The sequence below is a fragment of the Oreochromis niloticus genome, linkage group LG14 (genome assembly GCF_001858045.2).
Source record: "Oreochromis niloticus isolate F11D_XX linkage group LG14, O_niloticus_UMD_NMBU, whole genome shotgun sequence".
Taxonomy (NCBI): domain Eukaryota; kingdom Metazoa; phylum Chordata; class Actinopteri; order Cichliformes; family Cichlidae; genus Oreochromis; species Oreochromis niloticus.
Genome location: NC_031979.2, coordinates 38,661,874 through 38,687,045, shown reverse-complemented (window position 1 = coordinate 38,687,045; position 25,172 = coordinate 38,661,874). Strand labels below are relative to the sequence as shown.

The 25,172-nt window shown below is 44.2% G+C and overlaps 1 protein-coding gene across 1 annotated transcript; it reads left to right on the top strand.

The window, feature by feature from the left end:
- Positions 1-6: 6 nt before the first annotated feature.
- Positions 7-25,172, top strand: LOC100705605 (NACHT, LRR and PYD domains-containing protein 12-like). The gene is made up of 11 exons (XM_019367562.2): positions 7-26; positions 176-404; positions 3,650-5,434; positions 5,546-5,719; positions 5,806-5,976; positions 8,723-8,896; positions 19,003-19,176; positions 19,269-19,442; positions 21,484-21,657; positions 23,044-23,090; positions 24,019-25,172. Exons 3-11 carry the CDS (start codon positions 3,864-3,866, stop codon positions 24,594-24,596), a joined length of 3,237 nt encoding a protein of 1,078 aa, XP_019223107.1. The 5' UTR covers positions 7-26; positions 176-404; positions 3,650-3,863; the 3' UTR covers positions 24,597-25,172.

Here is a 25,172-nt window from a genome sequence, read left to right as displayed (position 1 = left end):
CTCAAGATTTGGACTCCATATTTGCAGTATGTGATTGTAGAACATTTTTCACAGTCTTTAAAATCACTAAAAAATTATCTGTTTTGATGATCCTTGCAGTGCTATTAAGACTAGTGTTGTCAACTCCAACATTGCCTGATTGTGGTTCTGTTTTAATCTGTCTGTTCTGTTACAGTTACTTCAGGAGAATATTATAGCCTTTGTAAAGAATGAACTGCAGATGATTCAGAGGGTTTTGAGTCAAGGAAACTCTGACTATTTAGAGACTCAGAAGAAGCACGAGGAGGTGGGAGATTTTGGTGAAGAAAAGCAGATCAGGATCAGGAGAACAGCTTTTCTTAAGATCACACTGCAGTTCCTGAGGAGACTGAATCACAACAAACTAGCTGAGTCCCTCCAGAGCAGTAAGACATCTCTACAATACCGAGAAACAAATGATCATAATTAAAATGACAAAGGCTATAACATCTAATGATGCCACGGCGATCCATAATACTGTCATGGATCGCTGTGTGGTGGCAGGAAGTGAACCTGAATGCAGGACTCATGGAAAAAGGAAATGAACTCAAAACAGGTTTAATATTGAAGTCTTTCGAAATACATGCAAAAAACAGAAGATGGGCCTGGAGCCTGGACCACTAAATTAGACTCAATGGAAGCACACAGAAATAGGGACCACAGAACACAGAGGACAATGGGCAAATAAATACCATAAATACACATAGTAATGTGACTAGTGGGAAAATTCACTGGGAAAAATCAGGAATATGACAAGGGAGGGAAAACACAATACAAAGCACACAACATGAGAGATTATCAAAGTAAAACAGGAAGTAACTGACAGAGGAACAGCTAATGCAGAGATGTAGACTTAACCTATGAACTGGACACAATGGGGGGGAAAAACTCCAAATGAACAGGAGAATAAACCTGAAGTGGGACGCTACCAGCATCAACATAACGAAACAAAAACTAAGGCTCAGCATATCAGTGTCATTATAAGTATGCTGAATTTATTTGCTCACTTAAAGATTTTTATGGAAGTTTCATTTTCATGGAGAGAAAGAATGTAATACACAATCAAAAATCCAGAGAAAACACACACAAAGTTATACATGCTAACTTTGTGGACTGCGCTGACTTTGCTTTTTTTTTTTCTGGATTTTTGGTTGACATTCTGTCTCTCTGTTAAAATGCAAACTACTGAGACTGTTTGTGGCAGGGCATGGTCTATGGCGCCACTGCAGGGAGGCTGACACACCAGAGCTGCATCAGCTCTTCACAACTCCCCTGCATTTAAGAGTATACTGGGTCCTGTCTGAGGAGGTTGTTGTGTACTTATGGCTGGCAGCTGGAAAGCTGCAGCAACCAGAAATAAGCACCAGAAATTTAAAAGTGCGACAATGTGGTCGGGTCTGCCATGCATCATTTACACTTTATTTATTTATTTTTGTAAGTGAGCAAACTTAGAAATGCAGCAGGGTATCAAATGATTATTCCCCCAATTGTATATGTTTACATCAAGTAGTTTAATACCAAGACTCTTTTATGAATTCATGCTGTTGGAATGCATTCATAATGTGGTTGGGTATTGTCTTGCCGAATTAAGCAATGAAAAAGACATGGGTTAGATAGTAGGATTCATATAAATCTTTATGGTGCATCCCCAGATGTAAAGTTTTTTACATGCCATGTGCACAAATATAAATAATGGATGTAATACAGGTCTAAAACTGAAGCCATTAGAACTCCATTACACATGTGTACCGTATTTTTCAGACCATATAAGGCGCATTAAGCGAAACAAACAGTCAGATAAGTCAAACTTCACTCAACTCATCTTCTTGCTTCCTCCACTTCTGTACCATTGATTCATTAATGCTGTATTCTATCACAGCTGCTCTATTCCCATGTTGCTGCAGTATATTAATGACTAACCTGGTATGTGGATGGATTATCTCAGTTGTTCTCCTGACTGAAGTTTGGTCCGTTTACAGCATCCTGCCATGCGATCGCATTTGTCCCTAACCATCGGGAACCCTCACGTTAACTTTTATCGAGTGGAAAAAAGTTAGCGTTCATCCTCCAGCTTCACTGTGTTTATGCTATGCTAACATAGCTGTGTCGCTAGCAATCACGTAGCACATCATTATATAGCAGCTAGCCCAACTCAGTAACCCTACAAACATCACTGCTGTTTAGTTTTCTGTCTTCATTTATGTTGGAAGTGATAGCAGAGCTGTACGTTTGAATTTTTTCAGAAATCTCTCAGTCAGAACATGATATATCATGTTTAGGTGGAAGCTAGCGAGCTAACTTCCTGCTAACTGCTAACTCTGTAAATGTAATAAATCCTGTTTTCATGGATGCCTGGATGTTAAACTAATTGTTACACCTGGTAAAGCCGCAACGCTGAACATTTTATTAAAGTTCATTTGACTTTGGGACCTGAGGTGACGGAGTTTAGGACCCAGATTACTCCGCGAGGCTCCTGACTACGGTAGCCGTAATACTCAGACAATCCATCCAGTGTTGCCAACTCCTCAGTAAGGAAAATCACTATTGGTTGTCCTAAAAGTCGCTAGAAGTCGCTAAATGACGTCATCGCCTAATTTGCATAATTGGTCATACTAATGTAATTGTAACCTATGTTGTTGGAGAGAGAAATAACATCGTGGAAAAGACATAAAGTGAGTAAAACAACCGTCCTAAATGCATTTAGACTTTATTTAGAACTACAAATTAAATTCTTTTAGCAATTGTTTTTTAATGTCAGTTCCAACCCTGCTCCTTCACCCGGGCTTGGACCAGCAAAGTGACCCAAAATAGGCACTCTGGTGGAGTAACTTTGTGTGTGTGTGTGTGTTTATAAGTAGTTTTAAACCTTGTGATCCACAAAACAGCATAAGAGTAAAAGAAGAATTGACTGCGTTACAGTCAGTGCGGGAGGAGCGGCTTCGCTCATGCGCGATTCATTTGCAGTTTGGACGCATAGGCGTGAACATCTCCTGCCCTGATAGCAGCTGGGGGAGGACTATCCTCCGCCCGTGAGCGCTTTGGCAGGGGCGAGGTGCCCACGGCAGCACCGCTGCTTGTTTGGAGTAAGAGCGATACGCGCTTTCACGTCAAAAAGTTGTCATAAATAAGTCTCCAATAACACCAGAAAAAGTCGCCAGATTTGTCGCTAGTCGCTTTTTAGAATTAAAGTCGCTAAGTGGGTTTGAAAACTCGCTAAATATAGCGACAAAATCGCTAAGTTGGCAACACTGAATCCATCAAGTGGTGCGGCTTCATAGCTTACCAAAGTCGTTCTAAAACATTTTTGACAGATTTTTGAGCGCCGTGTACCACATAAAATTGGTTCGAGGTCAGTAAGCACAACCAAAGTTCATCATAAGTCGCACCAGATTATAAGGCACACTGTCGATTTTTGAGAAAATTAAAGCATTTTAAGTGCGCCTGATAGTAGTCAGACAGTACTCAATATGTATTTAAAATCACTGGATTCTGTTTTTATTTGGATTTTACCCATTGTCTGATCTCTTTTGAAAATGAGGTATCACTTTTGCCATTGTTACTGCAAACTCCACTTGGTGTTATTACTGTTTTGTTTTTATGTTTTGTTTTTGTTTGTTTATTTTTAATACAGAAACTAACACAATGAACTGCCAGCAGAAACTCAAATGTAATCTGAAGAAGAAATTCCAGGTTTTGTTTGAGGGAGTTGCTAAGCTGGAAATCCAACACTCCTCAATGAGATCTACACAGAGCTCTACATCACAGAGGGAGAGACTGGAAACATCAATGATGAACATGAGATCAGACAGATTGAAGCAGTATTTAGGAAAACAGCCACAACAGAAATGACAATCAAATGTGAAGATATCTTTAAAACTTCATCTGAAAGAGATGGGCCAATCAGAACAGTGCTGACAAACGGAGTAGCAGGCATTGGGAAAACAGTCTTAACACAGAAATACACTCTTGACTGGGCTGAAGACAAAGCCAATCAGGACATTCAGTTTATATTTCCATTTACTTTTAGAGAGCTGAATGTGCTGAAAGAGAAAAAGTTCAGCTTGATGAAACTTCTTCATCACTTCTTTTCTGAAACAAAAGGAACAACCTATAACTATGACAAGCCTCAAGTTGTGTTCATCTTTGATGGTCTGGATGAGTGCCGCCTTCCTCTGGACTTCGAAAAAAATAAAACCCTGACTAATGTCAGAAAGTCGACTTCACTGGATGTGCTGCTGACAAACCTCATCAGTGGTAAGCTGCTTCCCTCCGCTCGCCTCTGGATAACCACACGACCTGCAGCAGCCAATCAGATCCCTCCTGAGTATGTTCACATGGTGACAGAGGTCAGAGGGTTCACTGATCCACAAAAGGAGGAGTACTTCAGGAAGAGATTCAGAGATGAGCGACAGGCTAGCATTGTCCTCAGCAATATCCAGACATCACGAAGCCTCCACATCATGTGCCACATCCCAGTCTTCTGTTGGATCACTGCTACAGTTCTGGAAGATGTGCTGAAAACCAGAGAGGGAGGACAGCTGCCCAAGACCCTGACTGAGATGTACATCCACTTCCTGGTGGTTCAGGCCAAAGTGAAGAAGGTCAAGTATGATGGAGGAGCTGAGACGTATCAATACTGGAGGAAGATGACTGAGTCTTTGGGAAAACTGGCTTATGATCAGCTCCAGAAAGGAAACCTGATCTTCTATGAATCAGACCTGACAGAGTGTGGCATCGATATCAGAGCAGCCTCAGTGTACTCAGGAGTGTTCACACAGATATTCAAAGAGGAGAGAGGACTCTACCAGGACAAGTTGTTCTGCTTCGTCCATCTGAGCGTTCAGGAGTTTCTGGCTGCTCTTCATGTCCATCTGACCTTCATCAAGTCTGGAGTCAATCTGCTTTCTGATGCACAATCTAAATCCAAGTTGTCTGAACTGTTATTTAAGGACAACGCAGCTACAAAGTTTTACCAGAGTGCTGTGGACAAAGCCTTGCAGAGCCCAAATGGACACCTAGATCTCTTCCTCCGTTTCCTCTTGGGTCTTTCACTGGAAACCAACCAGAGTCTCCTGCAAGGTTTGCCAAGGCAGCAAGACAGTTGCTCAAAACCTAAACAGAAAACAATCCAATACATCAAAAAGATGATAACAAAAGTCTCTTCACAGAGAAGCATCAATCTGTTTTACTGTCTGAATGAACTGAATGACAGTTCTCTAGTGGAGGAAATTCAAAAATCACTGAGATCAGGAAGACTCTCCACAAATGAACTATCACCTGCTCACTGGTCAGCATTGATCTTCATCCTACTGTCATCTGAAGAAAATTTCAATGTGTTTGACCTAAAGAAATACTCTGCTTCAGAAGAGGCTCTTCTGAGGCTGCTGCCAGTGGTCAAAACCTCCAGCACAGCTCTGTAGGTTGATTTTTATAAATAACAATATATAGAAGCATGAAAGAAAAAAACAAATTACATCCATTTGTAATATTTGTAACTTTCTGTTTTGGTTTTTTTTTGCCCCTCCAGACTAAGTGACTGTAAACTGACAGACAGAAGCTGCTTATTTCTGGCAAACATTTTTAACTCCCCATTGTGTAATTTGATTGAACTAGACCTTAGTAACAACAACCTCCAAGACTCAGGAGTGATCTCACTCTGTGCTGGACTGCAGAATCCAAACTGTCAACTGAAAACTCTCAGGTGTTTGTTGATTTTATTGAAAGGAAGACTTTTATTTCAATTTCAGTGTCTGAAATAAAAACAAATGTGTTTCCTTTAACATCTAGGTTGGACCAAAACAGCCTCACAAATGCATGCTGTCAGGATCTCTCATCAGTCCTCAGCACCCAGTCCAGTCTGAGAACTCTGTCCCTGAATTATAACAAGCTGCAGGATTCAGCAGTGAAGCTGCTTTCTGATGGCTTGTCCAGTCCACAGAGTAAACTCCAAATTCTCAGGTTAAATAAATTTTACATTGCTCATCGTGTGTGTGTGTGTGTGTGTGTGTGTGTGTGTGTGTGTACGCGCGCGCATGCGCGCACACATATAAAGCTCTGTATGCAGTCTCGTCTTCCCCAAAGATGAGCCCCACCACGGTGGTATCATCTGCAAACTTAATCACTGCGTTGTTGCGTTGTCTGGGTGGGTACTGACACAGTCATGTGTGTACAGAGTGTGCAGTAGGGGACTCAGTACACAGTCTTGTGGAGAGTTGGTGTTAAGGCTGAGGAAAGATGTGGCCCCACCCTAACTCTCTGTACACGGTCTGACAGGAAGTCTCTGATCCAGCAGCAGGTAGTTGAAGGAAGTTCGATATCAGTTTTATTATCGGTCTGTCCGGGAGTATTGTATTGAAAGCACAGCTAAAGTCAACAAAGACCAGCCTGGCGTAACGCCTCTGTTGTTCCAGGTGAGAGGTGGTGGTGTGGAGCGTTGTAACAATGGCATCTTCAGTTGATCTGTTAGCTCTGTATGGAAACTGGAGCAGGTCGAGTGTGGGTGGCAGGCAGGACATGATGTGATGTCAGACTAGTTTCTCGAAACACTTCATTATATCGGTAGTCATTGAGGCTGCTAATGTTGGTCCGCTTAGGCAGTGGGACAATTGTGGCTGACTTTAGGCACAGCAGGATGCAGGACTGGGACAGTGAAGTGTTGAAGATCTTAGTGAAGACACCAGCCAGTTAGACGTTCTTTTAGAACCCTTCCGTTCACCCCATTTTGACCGGCGTCATTCCTGGGGTTCACTGCCCTCAGTGTGCGCCTCACCTCATATTCCTGCACGATGAGGCTTGGGATGCTGCTGCTTCTGGTCGCTTTACTTCAAAGCACGCAAAGAAGTGGTCTGCAAGCGCCGCGTTGCACTCAGTCAACGTGATATTGTCAGGCTTGTAGTTGGTTAAGCGCTGAACTCCCTTCCATACCTGTCCTGAGTTGTTATTGCTGAAGTGGTCTACAATCCTCCTCTTGTACGCTGCCTTGGCCTCTCTGATGCCTCTTTTCAACTCAGATCTGGCTGCAATGTACTGCGTACCATCACCGGATCTGAAAGCGGCGTCACGTTGCTTCAGCAGGACCTGGACCTCTTTAGTCATCCAAGGTTTCTGGTTGGAATACACCCGGAGACGTTTGTCCACAGTGACACTGTCGACACAGAAGTTAATATGTTGTGTGCTCTTCGAGGTCCTGGTGTTCAAACACAGTCCAGTCTGTGTTTTCAAAACAGTCCTGCAGCTGATGTGATGCTTGTGATGGTTTTCACAGTTTTTGTGGCTGGAGGGGCTCTCCTCCTAACGTGGATGCAGGGATCAGCAGCATGGACATGTGGTCTGACAAACCTAAATGTGGCAGAGGGGTTGCTCTGTAGCCTTTTTGGATGTTGCTGTAGGCTTTTGTCCAGTGTGTTTTCCCAAATCCGGGGAACAGTGGCTGTCTACAGTCTTTGTGTTTTTGCACCAGCTGTCCTTTGTTCTTACTGGGGTGGCTGTTCCTGTCGTGACGGTGGACCGTGCAGCATGCTAACTCAATAGCCGAATCTGGAATTGATGGCTGCAGCCAAGTCTCTGTGAGCAGTGTAATGTTGCTGTCCCATACAGACTTGTTGACTGCAGTCTGTAATCTCAGTTTCTCGATTTTGTTGGTTACGGTTAAAACTATGGTTAAAAAGTCCGAAAGAACATATGTTTTATTTGATAAAGATCTTGCATTTAAGACAGCTAATTTAACTCTCTGCCAATCCATGGTGGTGGGTTGGATATGCTGTAATTGCAAGTTGTTTATATTTGCTCCACCTCCCCTGGTATCCCGTCGGCATGGCGACCAATAAAGCTGCATCAGGTTAGCGTGCTCTGATGGCGTCAGGTAAACAGGAAAAAGGCAGCGCTGTTTGAGGGCAGAAAAAAATTCTAAACAGTCAGGATCGCTGCAAGGACCCGCGGGTCATCCAAGTACTGACCTGCACACACTTCCCGGAGCGCGTGCAGCATATACATCCACGTCTCCAGCGCTTCTGTTTCGAAGGATTCCTAGGTGGATCACGTTGATGCAGTTCCTCCTGTACCGATACCATTGGTGGCAGGAGTCTTTCAAATCACTGACTAACGCAGGGGAGCATCAGCAGTCAGTCACGGATGTTAAGAAGCGTCTGTCACTCATACACCAACAGAGAGTGGGTTTTTAAAGCTAGCAGGGACACCACTATGAACACAATACATAAACATTTTAGAACCGAGAAACGGCATGCCATGACCCCCAGCGCCATCTTTCATGCATTCCTGAGTTGTTATTATGTCCTCTGGAAAGCCGTAGAAGTGGTAATAGTCCAATGTAATGTTCCTTGCACAGCGTAATCCCAAATTCAGAAGTACCATATCACCCTATTAGAGCACTTCGCTCTCGCTCTGCAGGCTTACTTGTTGTTCCTAGAGTATTTAAAAGTAGAATGGGAGGCAGAGCCTTCAGTTTTCAGGCCCCTCTTCTGTGGAACCAGCTTCCAGTTTGGATTCGGGAGACAGACACTATCTCTACTTTTAAGATATGAAGAGCAAAATGCCGTCTGGATATATACAGGTTTTGTGATCAGTGGTATATCTTAGAATTACATTGTTTTGTTTTGGGGTTTTGGTTGTTGAATAACTGCTGCAAGTACTCTGAAGACTTATAGAAACATCTGAAATTAAAACAAATGTTTCTTTTAACATCTAGGTTGGAAAAAAACTACCTCACAAATGTATCCTGCCAGATACTCTCATCAGTCCTCAGCACCCAGTCCTCCAGTCTGCAAACTCTGTCCCTGAATTATAATCTGCTGCAGGATTCAGGGGTGAAGCTGCTTTCTGTTGGCCTGTCCAGTCCACAGTGTAAACTCCAGATTCTCAGGTAACATGTATTTTACATTGAGGGAGTTTCAGTGCTCATCAAGACTCTTGAATATGCTCTCTCTCTCTGTCTCTCATATCTTAGGACAACACACATAAACAGACATGACATACATAGAACATTACAGACAACGGTAATATTTAAATATTGAAGTGACTGTGTATTGTATATAATGTCTGTAATTCTATTAAATCCAGCAGTGAGTATTTGTGAGAGAACAAATAGTGAGGACAAAGAAGGGGAACAAACAAAAAAATTAAATAAAGGTAACATAAAATAATATGAAAAAAATTCAATTAAATGTATTTATATAGTGTCAAATTACAACAACAATTGCGTCAAGGCACTTTATATCGTAAAGACAAGATACTACAGTCTAAGGAGCTTGGAAAGAAAAGCGTCTGGACTTCTTTAAGTTGCTTGAAGACGTTTCACCTCTCATCTGAGAAGCTTCTTCAGTTCTAAGGTCAAATGGTGGAGAGTCCCAGATTTGAGTCCCAGGTGTGAAAACGGGTGTGGGTCACAATCAGCCAGGGTTTCGGGTGAGCTCATTGTGAAACCTGGCCCCACCCTATCATGTGATTTCCTGAGGTCAGATGGCCCAGAGTGTGAGTGGGCTTTAAGGCGTCTGGGAAGGATCTCAAAACTGGATTATAGATGGCAGACAGTTGGTGTCGTAAACCACCACCTCTGTTCAAAGATGGTTACTCACAGTGGACATAAATGGCTTCTTTCACTCTTCTTTCAAACCATCTGTCCTCTCTGTCCAAAATGTGAACATTGGCATCCTCAAAAGAGTGACCTTTGACCTTTAGATGCAGATGGACCGCTGAGTCCAGCCCGTGGAGGTGGCTCTTCTATGTTGTGCCATGTGTTTGTGAAGTGGCTGTTTGGTCTCTCCGATGTAGAGCTCTGGGCATTCCTCGCTGCACTGTACAGCATACACCACGTTGTTAATAAGTTTCTGTTTAGGAGTTCTGTCTTTGGGATGAACCAGTTTGTGTCTGAGTGTGTTGCTGGGTCTGAAGTACACTGGGATGTCGTGCTTGGAGAAAACTCTCCTGAGTTTCTCTGATACACCGGCTACATAGGGGATGACAACGTTGTTGCGTCTGTCTTTCTTATCCTCCCTCGCTGGTGTCTGATCTTCTTTTCTCTGCATCTTTGCTGACTTTATAAACTCCCAATTAGGATAACAGCATGTTTTAAGAGCTTCCTTTACATGTGTGTGTTCCTTCTTTTTCCCTTCAGGCTTAGAGGGAACAAGTTCTGCCCGGTGGTGTAGGGTCCTGATTACTCCAAGTTTGTGTTCCAGAGGGTGATGGGAGTCAAAGAGGAGGTACTGGTCCGTGTGTGTGGGCTTCCGGTAAACTTCAATGTTGAGGTTGCCATTCTCTTCAATGTGCACAGCGCAGTCCAGGAAAGGCAAACAGTTATCCTTTGTGTCTTCCCTGGTGACTTGATGTTTTTATCCACGGCGTCAATGTGCACAGTAAAGGATCCCACTACTTTTCCTGACTGTCCTCAGGTGTGTGTTCTTCTCTGAGTTGTGTAGGTTCAGACTGAGGAGTTAGTGTTTTTGAAAGCAAGGTGTGGAATTTCCTGCGTTGTCTTTCTTTTCCTTTAGAGTGTTGGGCCCGCTGAGCCTTGTCCACAAACTTGTAAACCTCTTCTGAGATAGGAGAGGGTAGAAGGGTTTTCAGTTCCTGCGGAGTCTGGCTAATCTTGCTCTGGAGGGCATCTATAGTGAAATGGACCTGTCTTATCCTTTCACTTAGCAGCTCATTTTGTGCTCTCCGTAGAATCAAATCTGCTCTGTATCCCCTGACAGTGGATCCAAGGCGCAAACTCTTAGGAACAACTCTGGTTTGTCTGCATCTTAGGTTAAAACGAAGATGGTTCCTATAGTCCTCTAGTTTCCTTGATTCCTTTTCATTTAGGGGGATGAGGGGGTCCCTCTTGTCCCACGGGGTTTCAATCTGGGACTCACCACCATTTGACCTTAGAACTGAAGAAGCTTCTCGGATGAGAGGTGAAACGTCTTCAAGCAACTTAAAGAAGTCCAGACGCTTTTCTTTCCAAGCACCTCAGACTACAATGACCTGGATGACTGAGAACCTTCACAGACAGACAAGATACTACAATAATAAATTGAAAACCCCAACAATTTGGGTTAGGGTTAGCCTCCTAACCCTCTCAGCCTCTGAGTCACTATAAGAATAAACAAAATTACAATCATCTGCAGTGGTTCTGTAGATTCCCAGTAGCTTGACAGAAAAGGCTGGTGTTAGTGCTCCACATAATATGAACCTAGTAAGCAGATGTGAGAATAGTATATGGTTCAGACTGTGACTACATTGTGATGAGATGGGAATGCACCTTTCCTGGCTTTGCTTAACAAAAAAGCAAAAACTTTAATTAAAATTACATAATCTGAGTAAAAAATACTGAAGTGACTACGATTTATCACGGGCAGTGTCAACTGCAATGTCATCAGAGAGAAACAGTAATAATGTCACTTTCAATTTATTGTTATTATTATTAAAATATTATATATTTTAAAAACATTATTAATAATAATATTATTTTGTACATCAATCTAATACAGCAAGAGAAGCGTGAGGGACACTGGTGTTGTAAATATTATTTGATATTATTAATATTATTTGTGGTATCCCATTTTAAAAAGCATAACATTACTTTAAAAACACAGCTTTTTTAAAGTGACTCATTAAATGACTCGTTATCTATTTTAATCGAATACCACCTAATGTGCGTGGGGTTGTTATAGCAAGTCAGCTGAGCGTCCTGTGATGTAATTAGTATTTCACACGAACGCCACAAGAAAGGTGAATGTCGAGGCAAGGATGCAGGTGGATCCTCTCTCATGCCCTGGATTGTTGATTACCTGACAGGTAATGTATGTGTATCTTCAACATTGTGTGTCTGACTAGAGGATCAGCAACACAGGAGCACCACAGGGGACTGTCCTCTCCCCCTTCCTCTTCACTCTACACCACAGACTTCAGCCACTGCACAGAGACCTCCATCTTCAGAGGTTTTCTGTTGACTCTGCGGTGGTTGGATGCATCAGTGACGGTGATGAGACAGAGTACCGGGCTGTGGTCAACTCCTTTGTCACGTGGTGTGAGCACAATCATCTGCAGCTTAACATGGCAAAGACCAAAGTATTGACTGTGGACTGATCGCTTTGCTTGCTCTTCCATCCATCCATCTTCATCCGCTTTATCCGAGGCCGGGTCGCGGGGCAGCGGCCTAAGCAGAGAAGCCCAGACCTCTCTCTCCCCAGCCACCTCCTCCAGCTTATCCGGGGGAACACCAAGGCGTTCCCAGGCCAGCCGAGAGATATAATCTCTCCAGCGTGTCCTGGGTCTGCCCCAGGGCCTCCTCCCGGTGGGACATGCCCGGAACACCTCACCCAGGAGGCGCCCAGGAGGCATCCTTGTCAGATCCCCGAACCACCTCAACTGGCTCCTTTCGATGTGGAGGAGCAGCGGCTCTACTCTGAGCCCCTCCCGGATGGCCGAACTTCTCACCCTATCTCTAAGGGAGAGGCCAGCCACCCTTCGGAGGAAGCTCATTTCTGCCGCTTGTATCCGCGATCTCGTTCTTTCGGTCACTACCCACAGCTCGTGGCCATAGGTGAGGGTAGGGACGTAGATCGACCGGTAAATTGAGAGCTTCGCTTTTACACTCAGCTCCCTCTTCACCACGACGGACCGGTGCAGCGTCCGCATCACTGCAGCCGCAGCACCAATCCGTCTGTCGATCTCCGGCTCCCTTCTCCCATCACTCGCGAACAAGACCCCGAGATACTTGAACTCCTCCACTTGGGGCAGGAACTCATCCCCGACCCGGAGTGGGCACTCCACCCTTTTCCGGCTGAGAACCATGGCCTCAGATTTGGAGGTGCTGATCCTCATTCCCGCTGCTTCACACTCGGCTGCGAACCGTTCCAGTGCGAGCTGGAGGCCTTCACCTGATGAAGCCAACAGAACCACATCATCCGCAAAAAGCAGAGATGAGATTCTGAGGCCACCGAAGCGAAAGCCCTCTGCCACTTGGCTGCGCCTAGAAATCCTGTCTATAAAAATTATGAACAGAACCGGTGACAAAGGGCAGCCCTGGCGGAGCCCATCACCCACCGGGAACGAGTCCGACTTATTGCCGGCAATGCGAACCAAACTCTTGCTACGGTTGTATAGGGATCGAATGGCCCGTAGCAATGGGCCAGACACCCCATACTCCCACAACACCTCCCACAGGACACCCCGAGGGACACGGTCAAATGCCTTCTCCAAGTCCACAAAACACATGTAGACTGGTTGGGCAAACTCCCATGCACCCTCAAGTATCCTTGAGAGGATAAAGAGCTGGTCCAGTGTTCCGCGACCAGGACGAAAACCGCATTGTTCCTCCTGTATCTGAGGTTCGACTAGCGGACGAACTCTCCTTTCCAGCACCCTGGCATAGACTTTCCCAGGGAGGCTGAGGAGTGTGATCCCCCTGTAGTTGGAACACACCCTCCGGTCTCCCTTCTTAAAGATGGGGACCACCACCCCCGGTCTGCCAATCCAGGGGTACTGCCCCTGATCTCCACGCAACATTGTAGAGGCGTGTCAACCAGGACAGCCCTACAACGTCCAGAGCCTTCAGGAACTCGGGGCGGACCTCATCAACACCAGGGGCTCTGCCACCAAGGAGTTGTTTAACTGCCTCAGTGACCTCGCCCCCAGAAATTGGCGGGTCATTCCCCTCATCCCCAGACTCTGCTTCCTCCTCGGAAGACGTGTCAGTGGGATTAAGGAGGCCCTCGAAGTATTCCTTCCACCGCCTGACAATTTTCTCAGTCGACGTCAGCAGCGCTCCGCCAGCACTATACACAGTGCAGGTAGAGCACCGCTTTCCCCTCCTGAGACGTCTGACTGTTTGCCAGAATCTCTTCGAGGCAGTCCGAAAGTCTTTTTCCATGGCCTCTCCGAACTCCTCCCACACCCGAGTTTTTGCTTCAGCCACTGCCCGAGCCGCATTCCGCTTGGCCTGTCGATACCTGTCGGCTGCCTCTGGAGTCCCACAGGCTAACCAAGCCCGATAGGATTCCTTCTTCAGCCTGGTGGCTCCCTTCACCTCTGGTGTCCACCATTTGGTTCGGGGATTACCACCACGGCAGGCACCAACCACCTTGCGGCCGCAGCTCAATGCAGCAGCTTCGGCGATGGAGATGCTGAACATGGTCCATTCGGACTCAATGTCCTCAGTCTCCCTCGGAATGCTGTTGAAGCTCTGCCGGAGGTGTGCGTTGAAGATCTTGCGGACTGGGGCCTCTGCTAGACGTTCCCAGCACAACCTCACTACGCGTTTAGGTGCACCGGGTCTGTCCAGCGTCCTCCCCCGCCACCTGATCCAACTCACCACCAGGTGGTGATCAGTTGACAGCTCAGCCCCTCTCTTTACCCGAGTGTCCAGAACATATGGTCGCAGGTCTGGTGATACGATTACAAAATCGATCATCGACCTGCGGCCTAGAGCGTCCTGGTGCCACGTGCACTTATGGACACTCTTATGTTCGAACAAGGTGTTCGTTATGGCCAAACTGTGATTCGCACAGAAGTCCAATAACAAAACACCGCTCGGATTCAGATCAGGGAGGCCGTTCCTCCCGATCACGCCCCTCCAGGTCTCGCTGTTGTTACCCACGTGAGCATTGAAGTCTCCCAGCAGGACAACAGAGTCTCCAGATGGGGCACCTTCCAGCACCCCCCCCCCCCCCCCCAGGGACTCTAAGAAGGCTGGGTACTCTGAACTGCCACTCGGCGCATAAGCGCAGATGACAGTCAGGGCCCGTTCCCCGACCCTAAGGCGCAGGGAACAAACCCTCTCATCCACCGGGAAAAACCCCAACGTACCGGCAGCAAGCCGAGGGGATATTAGAATACCCACCCCAGCCCGCCGCCTCTCACCAGGGGCAACTCCAGACTGAGACAGAGTCCAGCCCCTCTCCAGGAGACTGGTTCCAGAGCCCAAGCCATGCGTAGAGGTGAGCCCGACTATATCTAGCCGGTACCTCTCAACCTCACGCACTAACTCAGGCTCCTTCCCCACCAGAGAGGTGACATTCCATGTCCCTATTGCCAGTCTTGGCAGCCGGGGATCAGTCTGCCAGGGCCTCCGCTCCTGGCCGCCGCCCAGCACACAATGCACCCGACCCCTATGGCGCCTCCTGCGGGTGGTGGGCCTGCGGGAGGATGGGCCCATGTCTCCTCTTCGGGCTGTGCCCGGCCGGGCCCCATGGACTAAGGCCCGGCCACCAGACGCTCGCCCTCGGGCACCCTCCCCGGGCCTGGCTCCAGGGCGGGGCCCCGGTAACCCTATCCCGGGCAGGGTAAACTGTTCCCTCGATATTCTCTTCATAAGGGTCTTCTGAATCGCTCTTTGTCTGGTCCCTCACCCAAGACCAATTTGCCATGGGAGACCCTACCAGGGGGCAAAAGCCCCCAGACAACATAGCCCCTGGGATCCCTGGGACACACAAACCCCTCCACCACGATAAGGTAGCGATTCTTATAAAAACCTAAACCAACCAAGTACCACGCTTTTTGTGGGGTCCCCCAGGGCTCTACTCTTGGCCCACTCCCTTTTTCAATTTACATGTTCCCATGGGCTCAAGTTTTAAAAAATATCTAGTTGAAAGTCATCACCGTTATGCAGATGACTTTCAGATTTATCTTCTGCTGAAATGCAAATCTGTGAATCCTCTGAAGGGACTGTTTGATTGTATGGAAGATGTTAAGGCATGGATGGCTTTAAACTTTCTCAATTTAAATGAACAGAAAACTGAGGTCATTGTCTTTGGTCCTTGTGACCATTATGACCTTGGCCTCTTAGAAAACTACAGAAAATCATTTGCAAGAAATTTAGGCGTGATCTTTGATAGCAATTTAACCTTTGATAAAAAGATAAATAATGTAATCAAGACCAGCTTCTTTCATCTCTGCCTCCTTGCAAAAGTTAAGCCATTTCTGTTTCAGAGATTTTGAGAAAGCGATCCATGCCTTCATCTCATCTCATCTCACCTCGATTTCTGTAATAGCCTCTACTCTGGTGTTACCTCGTCATCTATTGGCCGACTGCAGCTGGTCCAAAAAGCTGCAGTATGGCTCCTAACTGGCATGCGCAAGCGAGATCCCATATCTCCTGTACTTGCTTCATTACACTGGCTGCCAGTCAGTTTTCAAATTGATTTTAAGATTTTAACACTTGTTTTTAGGAAGCTGCATGGACTAGCTCCTGCATATTTTTCTGATCTTCTAACCTGGTATACTCCTGCAAGATCTTTGAGGTCTGTGGACCAAATGCTACTAGTTGTCCCAAGGTCCAGATTAAAACACAGAGAAGACCGGGCATTTGCGGTGGCTGCTCCTAAATTGTGGAACACTTTGCCTCTGCATATCAGGACCTCCCCAACACTGGATATTTTTTAAACCCATCTAAAGACCCATTTTTATTCTCTGCCTTTTAAATCAGTATGACTTTGTTACTTTTGTTTTTATTATCTTATCATTCTATGATTCTGTTCCCTTCTAACTTCATCCTATTTTATGTCTTCTGCTTTGACTATTTTTATTGTACAGTACAGTCAACAGATGTTGTTTTAAAAGTACTATATAAATAAACTTGAACTTTAGAAAACCCTTGACCCCTGTTTCAGTCCAGGGGTTGGATGTGGACATTGTGGAGGGCTATAAATACCTCAGAGTACACACACACACGTACACACACACACACACACACACACACACACACACACACACACACACAATAAACTGGACTGGGTTAAAAACACCACCACACCCTACAGGAAGGGCCAGAGTTGTCTCTGAGGTCTTTCAACATCTGAGTCTGTTAGGGTTCGTTGACCCAGTGGTTTCTGTTTTGTACCCTTTATTTGTGTTCTCTTCTTAGTTTATTTTTGTGAAGGTTTTGGTTTCTGTTTTGCATTTCTATTTTTTCCCCAGTTCTTCTTGGTGTGTGATTATGTAGTTTTGGTTTCCTTACTCCCTCTATTCTGTCCAGTCAGTGTCTGTGTCTGCCCTGTTCCCATGTCTCTGTTGCAGTGCCTGCTTGTGAGTCTGTCTGTAAGTTCAGTCTGTTTCCTGTTTTATTTTGAAAGTCCATGTCTCATGTTAATGCGTCTGGTTTTGCTTCCTTTGTCTCGTCAGCCCTGATTTGTCCCAGCTGTGTTTCCCTCCTGTCTCTCATCCCCTGATTGCTCCCTCTGTGTATTTAAGCCCTGTGTTTCTCTGTGTCCGTGTTGTGAGCTACCCTCATTCATGCTGTGTTCTGTCTGCCTGTGTTTATTCTTTGTATTTTGAAGTTTGTTACTTTGAGTTCAGCATTAAAGCTGTTTTTTGAGTTCACATTTGTCTCCGGAGCCTTCACTTGACAGGTGCCGTTTCTCAATATGCGTACTTGCGTTCTCGTGTATTCGTGATACGTCATCAGTCGGAGACCAAGTACTGTTCCAATTCGAAGTACGCATCAAACTGAGAATGCGAAAAAGTCCCGGATGTGTTCTCGCTCCGCCCGTTTTATCGAGCATGCATCGGTGGTGACTTGTGTGGACTTGGTACAGCTAAATATCCCAGAATGCATTTCGTCCAAAACTCAGACAAAGGCCGTTTCTCAATTCTCAAGTACGTGAGTACGTACTCGCGTTCTCGGCGAGTCCGTACTCCCGTGCGTTCTCGGCCAGTACGTACTCACGTACTTGAGAATTGAGAAACGGCAAGAGTCTGTTGTGGCCAGTGCCGTCCTCTATGCTGTTGCATGCTGGGGCAGCAGGTTGAGGGTCGCAGATCCCAATAGACTCAATAAACTGATCCACAAGGTCAGTAATGTTGAGGGTATGGACTTAGGGTCATGTCTGAGAGGCAAATGTTGTCCAAGATAAGGACTATGCTGGACAATACTTCCCACCCACTCTGTGATATGCTGGCCAGTCACAGGAGCACGCTCAATGAGAGACTGAGATTACCCACAATGCAATGAATCATATCTGTTATTAACCTCTGTCTCTCTTCCACAGCATGTCTTTCATCCTGTTTTCCTTCTCTCACCCCAACCGGTCGCAGCAGATGGCCCCGCCCCTCCCTGAGCCTGGTTCTGCCGGAGGTTTCTTCCTGTTAAAAGGGAGTTTTTCCTTCCCACTGTCACCAAAGTTCTTGCTCATAGGGGGTCATATGATTGTTGGGTTTTTCTCTGTACCTATGAAGCGCCTTGAGGCGACTTTTGTTGTGATTTGGCGCTATATAAATAAAATTGAATTGAATTGAATTGCACCACTGAACAACACAGGAGATCATTCCTGCCTCTGCCTCCCTGTACAACTCCTCCATCTGATGCACAGTATACACTGCAACAGTGGGATATCCTTAATATTTGCACATTATCTACAGAGAAAATAAAGTACAGTATGATAATCTGGGATTAATAAAGTATCCTGATTCTGGAACTATGGTCCCATTAAAGACAAAATTAAATGCTAAAATAGGAAAAGATTTGGTGATTATGAGTGACTTTGAAATTCATGAGTTGCTACTGTATGACTTTGAATTGTCCCTTGGTTTCTCAGGTCCAAGCTGTGTGTCATGTAGTTTCAAAACACCAAAATAATGACAACAAAAAAGTTCAACTCAAAATCAGCTCTCTAACCAGTGGAACCACAGCTATGGTTATAGCTATACCCATCTTTGATTCAGTCTATTTATCAAGCCACTAGCATTTTATTGGGGGGGTTTTTGTTTTAGCAATGTAAACATAGTCGTTATTCAGACCTGATTTTTCACCTAAAAATCATCCCTGTACTCCAACAATGCAGCCACAATCTTTCAATTCCAATCAGTACTTTAATTTTCTATTCAATATGTTTGGCAAAAGAAAAGAGGCTATAAAGAAATACAGCATTATGTATTGGAGGTGCTGTAAGTGATTGGTCCTAGAAAACTAAGATTGCACTGCTTAATTTAAACTAACCAAAATATTTTTATTAAATCCAATTTTTCATTGCTTCATTTTTACACTTTCAGGTTGTCTTTCTGTGATCTATCATCGGAAAGTTGTGGTTTTCTGGCTTCAGTTTTCAGCAATCAGCCTTCCAGCCTGAGAGAACTGGATATGAGCAACAATAGACTTTGGGATTCAGGAGTCAAGCAGCTCTGTGTTGGTCTACAGAGTCGATTCTGTAGACTGGAAACTCTCAGGTCAGAGTTCTAACAGTAACATTACACTTTTTTTTCATCCCCAATTTCTTTTTGTATGCCTTAATCAGTAATGAAAGTACTTTATTTCCCAGCCTGAGGTTCTGTGGGCTGACAGAGAAAAGCTGTGAATTTCTGGGTTCACTTCTCAGCTCCAAGTCCTGTCATCTGAAAGTGGTTAATTTAAGTGACAATAAACTGTTGGATTCAGGAGTGATGAGGCTTTCAGCTGAACTACAAAGTCCTGATTGTCAAATGAAATCTCTCAGGTAAGGAATCCTTAAATCAGACAAATTAGCTGTCTTCTATCCACTGGCATACTTATCTTAAACAGTGAGTTGCTTAGCTCTTCACAACCTGATTAGTAGACAGCTAGCTGTCATTTCTTAATGACGTTTACAAAAATGGATTTCACAGCAGTGGGGAATACATTTCATTACAGTAGCTGTCTTTCTGAAAACACTATAACTATTGTTATTGTTAGAGTTGGATGTCTCGAGACCACTGTTACGTGGTCTTGGTCTTGTCGATCGTGGCTTAAGAGTTGGGAGTTCGCCTTGTAATCGGAAGGTTGCAGGTTCGAGCCCCGGCTCGGACAGTCTCGGTCGTTGTGTCCTTGGGCAAGACACTTCACCCGTTGCCTACTGGTGGTGGTCAGAGGGCCCGGTGGCGCCAGTGTCCGGCAGCCTCGCCTCTGTCAGTGCGCCCCAGGGTGGCTGTGGCTACAACGTAGCTTGCCATCACCAGTGTGTGAATGGGTGGATGACTGGATATGTAAAGCGCTTTGGGGTCCTTAGGGACTAGAAAAAGCGCTATATAAATACAGGCCATTTACCATTTACCATTTGTCTCGGTCTTGCTGTCTCAGATCGACATAGTGGTCGGGAGATTTGGAGTCAACAGTATCCATGACACACAACGTAATGTTTGATAATGTGTCACGCGCAAAAGCATCAGCTCTAAGAGCCGTGCTTAGAGAGTGCTTTGTAGTGAATCAGAAGAGTCTACTCCCATTGAGCGAGAGCCGGCTCCTCACTTAATTTCCTTTCGCTGCTCAGCTCTCACACAGTGGCTCAGCTGTGCTCCAATCCCTCCATATTGTGGCCAATCACATGCGAGGATATAGGATAATATCATTATGTGAAAAACAGAGAGGGTGATGGACGCGACAGTCAAGTGGAGCGTGCGTCTGTCCTCTCAGTAAGTGAGTGAGACAGTAGACAGCGGTGAGGAGGGCTGTGCGAAAGCAAAAACACATAAATATGCCTGACACCCGTAAACGAAGCAGCATCTGGCTGCAGTTTAAAGACTTTTTTGTCGCTGTCTTGGTCTCGTCTCGACTTTGTCTTGGTTTAGGCGGTCTTGACTACAAGTCTAGTTATTGTCGTTGTCATGTGCCAATGTCATTTATGTATACATAAATTCAACTCACACCGAAGTTGATTATCTTGTTAATAGTTTTACATCCTTGCTGCATATATTTATTACTTCCGGACTGAACTAATGTAATTCATTATTATCAGGATTTCCTAAAAACTCCCTGAAAAAGTCTTCAGCTGATCCAAAATGCTGCTTTCAGACTCCGGGCTTACATGTGGTTCCCAGGGTATTTAAAAGTAGGCAGAGCCTTTATCTTTGACACACAACATTTATGAAGGCTAATTTACATAATAGAGCTCTGCGGCCATAAACTGACACAAATGTAACACTGTCTGTGAAGCTGGATTTAAGAAATAAGTCCTTTAAGTTTTTAGAACAAGTTTAGCGGGTTGGTTGGTGTCGGCTTACATTAGTTTATGTTAGCTAATTAGTAACAGAACCAATAACTCAGAGAAAAATAAGGACACTAAAACAAAATCAGTCTAAGGGTACACTTTTCTGCTGTCCCTGGCTGCAACAATGAGCTTTGTGTTAAGAAACCAAGGATATACTGTCCACTTTCACTGTCTGTCATTTAAGCAATAAGTGGTGACCCTGTATCCTCCCGGTGTAATGGTCTCTTCACCCACTGCTGCAATCTCGTTTCACAGTTAGTTGTATTTACACGCGCTTTGAGGTGCTGCAGTATTCTCCTGAACAGTAAGAATCACCACTCAGACAATATCGCCACATAAGCGATGATATAGGAGAAGACATCAAAACTGCATATACTACTGTCTATAAACAGCATGTCTCTGAGCTTGCTTGCTCATAAGGGGCCATCTGATTGTTGGGGTTTTTTTTTTTTTTACTTTTTCTTAAGGGCTTTTAGGCTTTCTGGCCTTTTTGACATACAATTTATTCTCTGCCTACTGTTTTTTGTTTTTGTAGTCTGTCAAGCTGCTGGATAGGTGAGAAAGGATGTACTTCTTTAGCTTCAGCCCTCACATCCAACCCCTTCAGCCTGAAGGAGCTGGACCTGAGCTACAATCATCCTGGTGACTTGGGAGCAAAACTGCTTTCTGCTAAACTGAACGATCCCCAATGCAGCCTTGAGACTCTCAGGTATAAAGAGCCTTTTTGTCATGTACAGATGTCTAAGCATCATGTTTGTGAACTAACCCATTATAATATAATGAGTGTATAAGTAATCTTATTATTATACACCCATTATATTATATATCACCCATTAACCAGATCAAAGTGGATACTGATCATCTTCAGTGCAGTATTCAAAGTTGTGATATTAATGTGATTCTTACATGACTGAAAACAAGAACACTGTATTTTTTGAAATACAAAATATTTGTCAATATGTCTCATTATGCTTTATTGTGCATTTTTCTCAGATTATGTTTACTTCATCCATCCATGATCGGCTTCATGAATGAGTAGTTGTGGGAATAGCAGTCTTAGTGTCATGAATCGGCTGTGGCAGGCAGGATGTAGGACCCAAAATGCAGGAGTAAACTCAAAGAGACTGCTTTTATTGCAGTAGCAGAAAAAACTCCAAAAACAATAAACTTGCAAAAACTAAACTAGAAACTAATACTAAACACTAAGAAACCTGGAGGCTAGAGACGAGGCGTACAGAGGGAAAACCACACAGCATGAGGGGACGACGTGACACTGACTGAGAGAAACACAGGGCTAAAATACACTGAGGGATAACGAGGGGATGGGGCACAGGAGGAGAGAACAGCTGGGAGTAATCAAACACAACAAGAACAGGGGAAGCCAAACTAGACACACTGACCTGAGACATCACAGAGACAAAAACCAGGATACTAAGAATGCTAACATAGAAACCAAAATACTAGAAATAATAAATACTGACAAAATCAAAGTTCAATAATAATGCAAAACTCAAAACACTGGGTCACTGACCCAGGACTGTGACACTTAGAAGTAATTCTTAGGCCTCCCTGTCCCATTACACCTCCTCCAGCTCTTCTGTGAGACACCAACGTGTACTCGAGTCAGCTGAGAGACATAATCTATCTAGTGTGTCCTGGGTCTACCTTGGGTCCTGGGTCTGTCTCTCAGTGGGACATGCCAAAACCACCTAATGTAGAAGGCATCCTAGCAGGAGTAGCAGCTCTTCCTCTTTTAAATGATGGATAAAAATAGCAGAAAGACAACTAAGACAGTCCCACAACATCCAGAATGTTAAGGAACTTGAGACAAATCTCATTCATCCCAGGGAGTAGACCACTGAGCAGACTTATATGCCTCACTCTTACTTAACCTTATAATTAAATGTTGCATTAGGAAAAATGCAAAAGGCACTTTTCACTAACAAATTGAACTATGGAATGCATAAGCTACATGAGACATACGTACAATACATATAAAACTGACTATTAGATTGCTTTTTTTAAAATTAATTTTAATTTTGGAAATGATAAATTTAAAGCATTGAGGTCTGACATTTTTTACTCTTCGTTTCAGGATGGACTACTCAGGAGCAGAGAGGCTAAAGCTAAGTGTGAAGAAGTGTAAGTAATTCATTGTCTTTTTTAACTGGGAAGCTCAATACTATATTTTATTCCTGAAAATGTGTCAGTAACAGTGTGTGCTATTTTGCATTAATGTAACCTACATGAACATGTTATTATTGGCACCTGTGGTAAGTTAATTGAATAGTCAGCATCCTGCTGCACACAAAGTTTTTGATATTCATGTTCAAACACTGCTGTAGATTTCAATGTGCAAATAAAAGGGGCCTGAAAGTGTGTAGACAGAACATTTTTCAAAACAAAATAACTTCAAGTGTTTTATTCATAAAGCTAAACTTTCAAAGCGCTCTATAATATTCAAACATTGGACCATAAAAATGTATCCAAATTAATAATGGTCAATGAGAAAATGTTCTAAAAACAGGCTGATTTGAGATGGAATGACCCTATATCTTCAGTCTAAAAAAACCTCCCTTTGTCATATTGTTGTAGCTTTGGGCTAACTTCTTGGAATTGTGGACATGTCAGTAACATGTAAAAGCTATGATTGTTGTCTTAAGAACAATCTTGCGGTTAGAAGTGTATGTCTGTAGTGCAGACTGTCAATTGAACCCAGAATTACTACAATTATTTGCATAAGCACACAGGACAGCAGACATCAACAAAGTTGATTCTGTTCATCTGGACGTAACGTTTTCAGTGGGAGAAACATTACATCATCATCAGGTGACTTCTTCAGTCTCAGCTGACTGCAGGTTTCAACCTTATAAACAGTACATTTGCATAATGACTGAAACTAGCACCAATGGGCTGTGAGGTCAGCTCCTTGACATTTCTCCAGATGAACATGATTTACTTACCCTGATGACTGAGCATGCATCAGGACAAATCTGTAAAACCTGTAAGTTGAAAGAGAGAAACACTGCAGTGATGAAACATGTCACAGTGTATATTTGTCTTCCAACAGTTGCCTGCAGTCTCACACTGGACCCTGATACAGCTCACAGGAACCTTGCTCTCTCTGCAGACAAAAAGGCAGTACTTGGGTCAAAACGACCAATTTTACAGTCACGGTGGGAATTATTTCCTAGCAGTCCAGAGATTTATTTTAAGTGGGAGCAGGTGCTATGTACACAGGGTCTCACTGCTGGTTTAAGTTACTGGGAGGTAAAGTGGAAGGGAACTGTTTCCATAGGTGTAACTTACAAAGCTGGACCTGACAAAGGTCCAGATGAATCCTGCTGGCATGGAGGAAATGACAGATCCTGGATACTGCTTTGCAAAGATAATCATTACTCAGCGTGGCACAATTACAAAATGACAGAAGTACGACTTTCTCGGCGCCCCGCTGGTTTTCAAAAAGTCGGAGTTCTTTTGGACTGGCCAGCTGGCATTCTGTCCTTCTTTGATGTCTCCTCTGACACTCGGATCCACCTCCACAGCTTTTTCTGCAGGTTCACTGAGCCTCTCTACCCTGCACTTTGGTTCTGGTTTACACTTGAAATGTACAAGTGCTCAGCAGCTTTGTGTGACCTGCAGGAATAGGAGTCACCAAATGTAAACAACTACTCTGGCTTAAATGCCACACAGCACAACCTTTGTTTCCACACTGTGATCACCTGACCACATATTTTGAGACAGGTCAGACTTTGATGCAGAAATGTTTTGAAAAACGTGCTTGATCACTAAGCCTCTGACCCTAACAGTTAAGACTGGAATTGTCCTTTAGAGTACATTTACGTGCTGTATTAGTCATTTGTAAGTAAGTGGAAGCAGCCATAGTCAATCTCTACATGAATAATGATTTCTTCAGCAATAACTGCTCATTATTAAGTTAGCCCAGGCATTAAAGACCTATTCTGCTCATATTCACTTCTAAAGTGTTTTTCTTGGACTCCAGCATATCTTTGTTCACAGTTTATTTATCTTACATGACGACTTGGTTTTTCAAAGCATAAACATATACTTGCCTTGTTTATGAATATTGCAGGAACTTATCTAGCACATCGTTATATTATTTTACATTACATAGTTATATTTACGATGATACAATAATGTGTTCTGTTAGATGTATTTCATATATCTGCTGATCAAAATGATGCTATGATCAGTAACTTGGAA